Source organism: Mus caroli, chromosome 11, assembly GCF_900094665.2.
Source record: "Mus caroli chromosome 11, CAROLI_EIJ_v1.1, whole genome shotgun sequence".
In the NCBI taxonomy this organism is placed as follows: domain Eukaryota; kingdom Metazoa; phylum Chordata; class Mammalia; order Rodentia; family Muridae; genus Mus; species Mus caroli.
Genome location: NC_034580.1, coordinates 60,762,893 through 60,775,156, shown reverse-complemented (window position 1 = coordinate 60,775,156; position 12,264 = coordinate 60,762,893). Strand labels below are relative to the sequence as shown.

General features: G+C 40.3%; 1 protein-coding gene across 1 annotated transcript in view; it reads left to right on the top strand.

The window, feature by feature from the left end:
* Dnah9 (dynein axonemal heavy chain 9) overlaps positions 1 to 12,264 on the top strand; it is a 333,710-nt gene that overhangs the window by 162,039 nt on the left and 159,407 nt on the right. Inside the window, exon 39 of the mRNA XM_021178488.1 lies at positions 10,915 to 11,080. Within this exon, the coding sequence (XP_021034147.1) occupies positions 10,915 to 11,080 (166 nt within the window). The remainder of the gene's footprint in view (positions 1 to 10,914; positions 11,081 to 12,264) is intronic.

Here is a 12,264-nt window from a genome sequence, read left to right as displayed (position 1 = left end):
GGTTTCTATCTCCAGTGTTGCCTCACTTTGGGTTTTCTTTATTGTGTCTACTTCCCTTTTTAGGTCTAGTATGGTTTTGTTCATTTCCATCACCTGTTGGGATGTGTTTTCCTGTTTGTTTGTTTTTTTTTTTTTTGAAGGACTTCTACCTGTTTTGTTCTGATTTCATGTTTTTCTTTAAGGACTTTAACTCTTTAGCAGTGTTCTCCTGTATTTCTTTAAGTAAATTATTAAAGTCCTTCTTGATGTCCTCTACCATCATCATGAGATATGGTTTTAAATCTGGATCAAGCTTTTTGGGTGTGTTGGGGTGCCCAGGACTGGGCGAGATGGGAGTGCTGCGTTCTGATGGTGGTGAGTGGTCTTGGTTTCTGTTAGTAAGATTCTTACGTTTGCCTTTCACCACTGGTAATCTCCGTGGTCCAAAGATCGCATGGAAAGTCCTCTAGAGGACCTTGGGGGTGTCTGCCGACTCTGTGCCCAAGGTGACCTGGTGCTGGTGCTGACTGGAAGGGACTTGTGACCCTGGTCAGGCCGGGTTTTCTGCTTCCCTAATGCTGTCTCAGGTCCCACGCGATTGGATTGGAACAGAAGTTGTGTTCCACTCACTGGTGGTCCTAAGATCGCGTGGAAAGTCCTCTAGGGGACCTTGGGGGTGTCCACCAACTCCAAGCCCCAGCTTACTTTATTTTAATCATTGTTTTGATACATGCAGATCTATGTCATTTATGTCCCTTCCTGCATGGAATTCTATTGTGGGGATAAATCAAAGTTCTTTATCCAGCATCCTACTGAAAAGCAATGTACATTTCTTTTAAAATTTTAATTAGTTCTTTGAGAAAGAATCATGTACAGTGTGTTCTTGTCATATTCACATCCTACCCAATTTCTCTCAGCTCTATCCCCTTTCCTGACCACCCAACTTTGTGTCTTCCTTTCATCTATTTTTAACCCAAGTATTATTTGTGCTGCCCATATATTAGATATATGGCTTTCCATTGGAACGTGGTCAGCTTATCAGGGACCACAATCTTAAAGAAAACTGATTTGGTCCCTCCCAGTAACTATCAATTGCCAATAGCTCCTCTGCAGTGGATGGAGCTCTGTGTCTGCCTCTTCTATCCATCTTGTGATTTGGTCTAGCTCGAGCTTGCACAAGACTTGCCCATGCTGTCAGAACTGCTGTGAATTTATGTGTGCCTTGATGTGTCATAAGACTCTATATTCTTGTAGTCAACCACTGTCTCAGGCTCCTACACTGTTCCCATACCATCTTACACCATGATCTCTGAGTCTTGGGAGAAGAGAGTATGATGCAGGTGTCCCATTTGTTGCTAAGCATCCCACATTCTCTTACTCTCTGTACCTGTACCAGCTGTGCATCTTTGTGTTGATTGCCATCTATTGTAAGAACAAATTTCTCTGATGATGAAAAGATACATTAACCTACAATAATAAGTCATTGGGAGTAAGTAAAATATTATATCCATTTAGAAGAATAATAGTAGTAAATTCTCTTCAAGGCCTATGATCTATATAGCCATAGGTTCCTGGCCTGAAAATAGTGCCAAGAATGTGTTTAATATTGTGGAGAAGAATTAATTCCAATCAATTAGTGATTAGTTACTCCTATGATATCCACATCATCCATACAGGAGTGAGCATGTCTTGTAGGGTCAGCTATTACTGTAGCTCTTAGGGTTCACAAATGGGTAAGATTAGTAATTACCTTTCTTCTCCAGTATTGCACATGGAAACTTCCAGAACTATGGAAGTTAGAGCAAGTAGTATAAAGTCTCCATATCAATACCAGCTTGAACTCTTCATGCTCTCTGACTCAAGTATGTAGTGTTATTACCAGTAGGGTCTTACCACCAAGTCTCAGAGGGTAGTTAAGAGCATTCACAACTGCTTTTAATATTTGGGGAATCTGTGGACCTCACTGGTCAACAACTCCAAAGAGACAACCCATTTCTGACACTAAGATTTTTTTGTTACTTAGCCTGTGATGTCAACTATGCGCACTGTGGCCTCTTAGGGTAGCCCCATTTTAACTATTTATATCTATTATATATAAGTATATATCCATATTTATATCTATTATATGTAAGTATATTTCTATATACTAGGAAGTCTCAGCTATAGTAGGTTTCCATATATTTTTGAAAGGTCTTTAGTGTTATTTATCACTCCATATTCCTTTTTCTACCCTTCCCTCCCATCTGCCATCCCAAATCCCTATTAAATTATTACCCCTTAATTCTTTATACAACTAAATGCCCCCCACACACTGACCCCTTACTAATTTTCTGGCATTTATGAGTGTTTTAAATGAAACACACATATCTGAAAGTTCAAAGTTATCATCTACAAGAGAGGAAAAAACATGCAGTGTTTGTCTTCCTGGATTTGGTTACCTCAATCAGAATGAGCATTTCTAGCTCCATCCATTTACCTGAGAATTACATAATTTTGTTTTTCTTAAAAACTGAATAATATTCCATTGTATAAAGGTGTCAATTTTCCCATCCCATTCCTCAGTTCTTGGATATCTAGGCTATTCTTATGACTTACCTATTGTGAACACAGCAGCAGTGACCACAGATGAGCAAGTATCTCTGTCTTAGGGTATATGTGCAAGGACGCATATACTCCTTTGAGTACATGTGCAAGGAATAGTATATCTGGACCATGAAGATCTGTTTCTAGGTTTTTGGGGAACCTTCACTCTAATCTCTTTGGTGTCTGTGCCACCGTGTACTCCCAACCAGCAATGATTAAATATTCCCTTTCCCTTCACCCTTGTCAGCATTAATCATCATTTGTGGATTGATTTTTATGTTTGTTTATTTGTTTTGTTTTGTTTTCATTTTCCCTTGTCCATTCTGACTGGGGTAAGATGAGATTCCAAAGTAATTTTAATTTGGTTTCTCTGATAACTAAAGATGTTGGACATTTAAAAACTGTTTTGCGACCATTTGTGTTTCATCTTTTGAGAACCATGTTTCATTTCATGTTCCATTTTTTAAATCAGGTTGTTGGCTTTCTTGATGTTTCGTTTTCTGAGTTCTTTGTGTATTCTGGATACTAACCCTCTAATGTCAAATGTTGAGTTGGTAAAGAATGTTTCCCATTTTGCAGGTTTCATCTTGGGAAAGGTTTTTATTGAGTTATAACAAATGTAATAAATTACATATTAAAAGTATAATCCTTGGTAGGGTTTGAAATACCCATAAAATCATTGTCATTATTGAAATGCTGAACACACCCACCTCTAGACTCCCTCATGTCCTTTGATAATCCCTTACTGTCTCTCTTTCCACCCTGCCAGACATCCACCAATCTTCCTTCAGAGCTGATGAGTTTGTATCGTCGATTATTTTATAGACCAAAATAGCATATGTGCTCTTTTTTTTTGTTTGTCTCCTTACTCAGCTGCATTTTAGAATAATCCATGTTATTCAATGTCAACACTTCATTTTTTTCACTCTTGAATAAAATTTGTAAATCACTCCAGATGACTCCTAACACACAACTGCTTAGTAGGGGGAATCTATTATTATAATAATATTAACAAAAATGTCTGTCAAAGTTAAGAGTCTACATTATACCATCCTTCATAAGCCACAGCTGCCAGAATCAAAAGAGCATAAACAAATTTTTCTTACTTAACAAAGAAGCCAAACAAAAATATACATCTTTTTTTAAAAAAAAAAAAAAGCTAATATTTTTGGAAGAGATGTTCTTGCTTTGAAATAAGGAATAACCCCATCTCACAGGCTAATCCTAAGGGATCTCAGGAACATTTTGCAGCTCACACATTGTTCTAGTCCAGCAAATTCTTTTTTTCTCCACATCAGAAGCTCTTATATAGAGAAGGCAGCTGCTGACTGTACCTGCCTCTCTTCTCTCTCAAGGCCTCCAGTTCTGGACTCTCCATTGAGTCCTCTCAAAGTGACTGAAATGCAAATGAGGAATTGCTTCAGGCCTTTCCACAGCTCACATAGATGTATAGACAGCACAAATTCAATGTTAATGTAGTCAAAATTTTGCTAAGAACTCCATCTGTTCCCTCTTTAGTTTACTTAATCCCCCAGCCCATCCTGTACTGGATTACTTTATTGGTAATGCTTTTGGTTGTAAGTAGCAGAAAACCTAATGATGGTAGCATAGAAAACACACACACACACACATACACACAGACACACACACACACCAGTAAGTACAAAGGTAAGCATTTACAAACTCTAGACCCATTGTTTAATGACACCAGTATTAAATATTTGTTATTCCCTTGGTTTATCATTCAAGATGACTAAATGACTTCTGCTTCATCCATTATATTTTCATTCCAAAGAGGGCAATATGTAGCTGCAGTAAGTGAATCAAAACAGGCTATATACTGGGCTTTATGGGGCAACCCAATATAGATGGATACATGCATAGATGTGGATGGATTCATGGATGGATAGGTAGATGGGCAGAACACTCAAGAATATCATAGGTTTGTCTAATTCTTCACACTATGGTCACCCCAGCTAGAAAGCATCAAAAGAGCCATTAAATAAGTCTGACACCATTGCATACACTAGCAAGATTTTGCTGAAAGGACCCAGATATAGCTGTCTCTTGTGAGACAATGCCGGGGCCTAGCAAACACAGAAGTGGATGCTCACAGTCAGCTACTGGATGGATCACAGGGCCCCCAATGGAGGAGCTAGAGAAAGTACCCAAGGAGCTAAAGGGAACTGCAACCCCATAGGTGAATCATTATTATGAACTAACCAGTACCCCAGAGCTCTTGACTCTAGCTGCATTTGTATCAAAAGATGGCCTAGTCGGCCATCACTGGAAAGAGAGGCCCATTGGACTTGCCAACTTTATATGCCCCAGTACAGGGGAATGCCAGGGCCAAGGGGTGGGGGTGGGTGGGTGAGGGACTGGGGGGGAGTGTATTGGGGCCTTTTGGGATAGCATTGGAAATGTAATTGAGGAAAATACCTAATTAAAAAAAAAAGGAAAAAAAAGTCACAGCTCTGATGGTTACTTTCTTTCTCATAAGATGAGCACATAAGACTTAGGGTTTTAAATGTGTCTCTTGTCAGAGTTAATGGTAAAGTCGCCTGATTTTATCAAACTATATAACCCTTCAATTGTGATACCCTGTAAGGCATGCATCTTTATCTTCATAGTAGAATGCCTGGAGTGTGCTCATATCTTCCTCTTTGACCGTCTATAACGAGACCTCCCTTCATCCTTTAAGAAGCTGCTCTCCCTTCCATGCACAGCCATCCTGGCAATGCTACAGTTATCACTGAGGTCTCTGATCTCTAGCCTACCAAACTCTTCACAAACCAGGTGTATAGTTTTACCTCCTTTTGCTAAACAAGTGGTTTATCCTTAGGTTCTGTTGCAGGTCACTATGATGAAAGCTCATCTTAGCTTTATTTTAATATCTTCTCTATTGAAAACCATTGTATAGCCTGATATCTCCATTGTGAATAACTATGACCTATACCTTCAAGAATTTGTCACCTGAAACAAGTTTTCGTTCAGAAGAGGTGGGATTATACTGCTAATCTAAGAAGTTGTGGTTACTGGAATTAAACATAGATTTAGCTCTGAGCTTTCAAAAAGGTGGTTCATAAAGGCAAATGTGAGATAAGTATCATGGGTTATAATAACTATGTCATCTTAGATTACTGTGACAAATGTCTCTCTTTCCAAATCCCTTTGTGGACCCTTTTGGTCTTTGGTTTCATAGATTTGTTTCCATGTCTCCCCCATTTGCTCTCTTCTCATTCTTTTTGAAAACGTGAATAAGTTTTTAATTGTTTTTAGTTCTAAACCATATCAATAATCACTTTAATTGTCAGTGCTCTAAATACATCAGTTAAAAGAAGATTGTCAAAATGAATTAAAAAAAAAAACAAGACCCAATTATATGTTATTTAAATACAAACCCACTCAACTGGGCATGGTGGCACTTGTTAACCATAGCCAAAAAGAAACTAGAGTAGTCATTTTTGCGTCAGATGAGATGTGAATAAGTTTTTAAAATAATAATAATAATAAAATAATGCAAAGAGCCAGAGACTGACCACGACAGAAAAGGGGGAGGAAAGCACTTGGTGAAGGTGGATGGACTCAGAAGGAGCTGACTGGCCGGCCCTCATGCTCATGATAACCCCGTATTCTCTTGTCGTCTGACTGAGATTTGAATTATTAGTTTAACAAATACTTTAGTGCTTAATTGCACTAATTAAAGAGGATGGAAGTCCATTGTGTGAGAGTGTAAGGCGAGTGTCTGTAAGCTGCCCATTACAACTTAAGCTTACTGATTACCTTTAAAGGTCTACACCATATCTGCCTCAAGGGAGTGTCATGCTTACACTGCTATAGGGAGATGCCTCTCTTTACTCAACATCTTCCTAAAGGGAAAATGACACAAATTAATGCTAGGTCCTCTGCAATTCATCACCTAGGGAGCAAGAATCCAGCTTGGAATTGTAGGTGACTGAAAGTACAGTGAAACTGTGAATCCCACCTTCAGACAACAGAAAAGTCATCCCATAAATTATGAAGCATAACACAGCCACGTAGCCATTAAAATCATTCTTCAATCAAATCTTTATTATCAGATGGAGAAATTTGCCATGGAATCAGACATGATGGCTCACATTTTCAATCCCAGCCCTCCAGAGGTTGAGGCAGGAGGCTTTTTTAGTTTGAGGCAAACCTGCATTTTATACTGATATTCTGTTGCCAAAAAACCTGATAGTAAGAATTATATAATATATTAAATGAGAACTGATATATATACATATATATATATGTATATATATAAGCAATATGTTCAGAATGATTATGATTTGTAGAGATTAAAAAATCTAATAAAAACAAGTATCTCAAATAAAGCACAGGACACAAGAATGTTGAAGGAATTGCTAACTGCTAGGTGAAAAAATTTTGGTCAATTGTCACTTTCATCACTGTGAATTTTTATGCATTCTAATCTTTCCAGAATGAATATGTATGATTTTTATAGTCATGCAAACCAAGCTATTTCTTGAAAGAATACATCAAAAGACCTTACAGATACAACCAAAAAGTCTTAACATATGAAAAACTTAAATAATCTGAAAGGAAAATAGTTCAAACACAAGTACACAAATCATGCGATTGCAAGGAACGCCATGATTAATTATTGATGCTATCTATAAAAAAAAATAGGGAGCAGGCAATGAGCTGAGAATTTCTAAAGGCAGAAAGCAGATTAGAGGCCTGCGCAGTCTTGGTTGGCAGCTGTGGTTTCCTGAGAGTCTGCAACTGAGCAGACTTGAGGTAAAGCCCTTGCTTTGCCTCTTTGTAGTCATTTGACCTTGTCAAAACCTCTTGATTTATCTAAAGTTCGGTCTTCCCTTCTGAAATAATTTTTAGAGGTAAAGACAGTTCATGGGGTGGGGGAGGGTCTAAGAATAATCAGTAACACGGTGCATGTCAACTGCTCACCACAGAAAGCCTCTGGCATACCACATGGATGTGTGAATGTATCACTCTTGAATCTAGATCCTGGAGAACCAGAATGGTCAGGAACAATCCAGAGAGGCTGGGGATGAAGGCACAGGGGCTCACTCACCCAGTGTGATAGCTAATATTTATTATGAAATTGACAAAATATAGAATTACCAAAACCACACACATCTAGACATATCTATGAGGTATTTTCTAGAATTGTTAACTGAGGTAGGACAACCCACCCTCAACATGAAAGGCGCTTTTTATTCAGGCTTGGGTCTTGAACTGAATAAAAGGGTAAACTAAATTCACCTCTCTCTGCTTCCTGAAAATGCTTGCAATGGACCAACTACTTTCTGCCTCCTTTGCCATGATGGACTATACTCTCAAACTTTTCCATCAAGGTGTTTGTTAGAGTAATCAGAAAAGTCACTCCCATGTCCAGTGAGGAAAAATAAATGGGATCAATAGCTAAAGATCTAGATTCTGGTTTCAACAAGTAGCGTACCCTGCCTTGCTTAACTCCTGTGCCTTTAACTCCAATATGGAGATAAGAATTGCATTTGCAGTTTCTCAGGGCTTGTTATAATATATTCATCCATCCCTCAACTGAATAAACAATTCCTAAGCATTCTTCTGTGTGCTAAAGAATGTGTTAGAAAAAAGCAAAATAATCTCTGTCCTCGTGTTTGTTATCTCACCCGCTCTTTCCATACTAGAATCTAAGCTCCTGAGGATAGGAATTTCTAAATAGTTATGAGTGTTATAAAAAAAAAAAAGTATTCAACAGAGGTAGGGAAAAGATAAGGTCTTAGGGTTTTACTGCTGTGAACAGATACCATGACCAAGGCAAGTCTTATAAGGACAACATTTAATTGGGGCTGGCTTGCAGGTTCAGAGGTTCAGTCCATTATCATCACACTGGGAACATGGTGGCATCCAGGCAGGCATGGTGCAGGAGAAGCGAGCGTTCTACATCTTCTGAAGGCTGCTTACAGAATACTGGCTTCCAGGCAGCTAGGACTATGGTATTAAAACCCACTCCCACAGTGGCACACCTACTTCAGTAAGGCCACACCTACTCCAACAAGACCATACCTCCAAATAGTGCCACTCCCTGGGCCGAGCATATAGAAACCATCACAGATAAGGTCTCTTAATTAGAGTACCGTGAAAGTCTTACTGGGCAAGGGGCATATCTGGGTAAATAAATGAGGAAGCAAAGCAGGCTGGCATCTGGAAGACACAGACATGAGGGATAGGAAACAGCCAGAGGACAGGCTCTGGAGCGACAAACAGTGATTATATCAGAAACAGGTGACTGGAGCAGAGAGTGAAGAGGTTGTTCAGCCTGAAGAGAGATGCCATGTAAATCTTAAGCAGCGAACTGGCATGATCTGGGTCACTCTTCACGGGGCTTCCCCAGTTGTTCTGAAAGCATAGAGAGAAGATTAGAGGAAGAAATCGGGGTGACCGACTGGGGTAGTGTAATTGCTTTGTGACAGCCAGAGCACAAAGATGGCAGCCACAGTAATACTGAAATGGTCTTCACATAGAAGACAGCACTGCTCCCTGAAGCCAAAGACTTAACTGTGCCATACTAGGCATGTCTCAAGAAGTTCAACAATGCATAAATGCGGTGGGGGTGGCTCAGACCTGTGTGTGACAGGTCAGAACTCAACCAGAAATGCTCAGAGAGGCTTGCTCTCCTCATCACTCTTGTCTTGCAACATCAGGATCTGACAGCTTCCCTCGAACTTAAGCCACACCCACTCCTCAGGCCCACCTGGATATAGAACCACTCTGTCCCTCCCTCTTAGATGTGAGCAGAAGCAGAGTGCAGTTTGAAAGGCTCACTCCCCCCTGTCTTCCTCAGGAGAACTTCACATATACCATTTGAGACAACCAGCACTCTCCAAGGCCATTTCTTGCTAGCTGGGACGCTTTTCTCTTCCACTGCCTTGGAGATGGCTAAAGAGCTTAATCAACCCAAATTATAGGGTCTGCTTAATTCTAGGGCCTGATTTGAATACCATTGCCTGGGGAGGTTGGAGAAATAAGTACTCCTAAGGAAAAGCTTCCTATTAAGCAGGACTGTTCTCAAAGCATGTCCTTGGCAGCCCATTAATTATATTTCATTTTGACAGATCTCATATATAGTTGTTATATCTTTCAGGGGGGGGAGAAGGTGTTGGGTGATTAATTGGTTGATAGTGTATGTTAATTGCATGCTAATTAAATTTAAATGTAATTCCTATTTGAAACACTTAATTTAACTTCGGCCCAGGAAATTAGAATATTCAAGCGTCTTGAAGGAACTTGTCTTTCTATCTGTCACCTTCCTTGTCTGTTGACACTTTCTCCTTGTTTACAAACTTGTTCTTCAGGAGAAGAAATCAGATGGTTCTTAGAGCTCCCAGCTGTAATAAGGAAGGGTTGGTTCTTGTGATCCATAAATATTTAATTGCTTTACTAGAAAAAAAGTAAATCCTAGCTCTCTACCCTATTACTTAAGTTTGTTCTCAACAAGTCCCATCAGGCTGGAAGCTGTGTGCCTGATTCCTTCCCTCTGGCTTGATAATAGAAGAGATGAATCCAGGAGAGTGCCTGTACTTAGTTCTCTGAAAGTCACTGCTCTTCACCAATAGGGGGCCATAGGACTGAAGGCAGGCAAGGGCACTGATGGATGCTCTCAGACATTCTCTGAGGCTGTTTTCCACTCCCCCTCACTGTGAACCCCAGGAGATGGAAATTCTGCAAAGATTTTTGGCAAAATATCCAGTGATTCCTCCTGCAGCTTTCAGGGTCAAAAGGGGCCCCCAGCTGAGCTCTGGACAGGAGCCATGGCCATTAGTCCCCTTTGTGTCTTGGGCACAGTGGAAAGGTCTATGGGGGTCCAGGTTTGTATAGATTTTTTGGGGTTAAATCACCTGGCCTGGTGATTGTGAATGCATCTTCAGTTTCTAACCTATAAACAATGAAAACTGGGTAAACCACAGTATGGCAGGAACATGGACTTTGGGACTTAACTTCTCTGTTCTGCATCCTGGCTTTCCCTTATTAATGCTGTTCAGCATTTCTGTGCCTTTGTACTCCTAGTTCCGAAGTGAAATATGATTTGTTTCATTATCCTATGTTATCAGAATTAGATGAGGTAATAAACCCTAACAACACACTCTATAAAATGCTTAGTGCCTGGCAGGTGGTGCCGCCATTGCTGCCTGGTCACTCCAGATTCCTCTCCTGGTCCTACAGAATGGCCGACCTACCAGTACAATCGCTACTGTTTGTGTATACATGAGATGGCACCTCATCTTGTCCTGAATACTTGTACTGCCCCAGTATTCACCTCTGAAGTTCTGCCTTTCTTCCCTAACTAACTGGATCTCTCCTCAGCTGTCTTGGAGAAACCTCTAGAAAAGAAAGCTGGCAGGAATTATGGCCCTCCAGGCAACAGGAAACTCATCTATTTCATCGATGACATGAACATGCCCGAGGTGGATGCCTATGGCACAGTACAGCCCCACACTGTCATCAGGCAGCACCTAGACTATGGCCACTGGTAAGTGTCCCTGGCAGAAGGGTTTCAAGATGCTCAACTCAGTAGGTGCTGCAATGATAAACTTCTGTTAACTCTGATACCACAAAGGGAACCCAGAGTAAACATCATTCCTCAGGGGCTTCTGTGCTTCTTGGAGTTCTCTCTCAGACAGGGCCTTCCGGTCAGAGGGGTACTGAGATTTCACCCAAAAAGGAAGCTACAGTTTCCTGCAGGACTCATTTTCATGTGCTATGGAGACTGGGAGGGATGGGTGTGTTAGAATAGTGGACAGAAGCTAGAAAGAGAATTTTGGATTTTATTGGCTATATGCTATACACATATATGGAAACATACCAAATATAAAGTTTTGACACACAGTTTTAAAATGAAAACATCTCAAATTTTTCTGACATTTTCTGAGACTTCCTCTAACCACGGAGCTAAACTTCCCACTCAACTCCACTGGGGCCTCCTATAGGTATGTTCTGATAATAACAGGCACACTCCCAGCTGACTTACATGGGTTTGATGTCCTCAGAGCAATGCAGTCTTAGTTTCTCTTGAAACAACCTAGTTTTTAATGGCAGACAGTGAACACAGTCTACGGGAAATGTTGGTGATCTAAAACATTCCTGGCTCCCCTTCTCCCTTCTGTAAAGATGGGGTGGGGTTCAAGAGAGAAATGAGAGAGGGGTCATAGTAAAGATGCCAGCTCGAGTTGATTCTCAGTCCTCCCTAAAATCTCTGTCAAATGCCATAACATCTTGCCCTCAGTCTCCACACTAGGATATAAGCTATTAATCAATATAGAAAAGATAGTGACAGAAAGGACTTTAAGTGGAAAGTAGAAACTTAACAGAAACCCTACCCTGTTGCTCTTTCTCTTTGTACTTTCTCTGAAATATCTATTTCAGACCCTCATCTCTCTCCTCAAATTCCCAACGTACCAAAGCTGATGACTTGGCTTTCTCTGAGGAAACTAATGCCAAGTCAACCCTTGCTCTGTACAACTTGCTCACTGACTTGCAAACCCTGTGCCCCAGCCTCCCATGACATCTCACCTAAAGCATCACCCCTATGTAATGGTTCCAACAACTCCTGCTCCTGTAAACTCTGCACTAGCCAGTCCCCATCTCTTTGTTGTCTCCCTCACGTCACTGAAACCTTTGTTTTGTTTGTTAAAAGTCATTTTTCTTTTTTTTTTT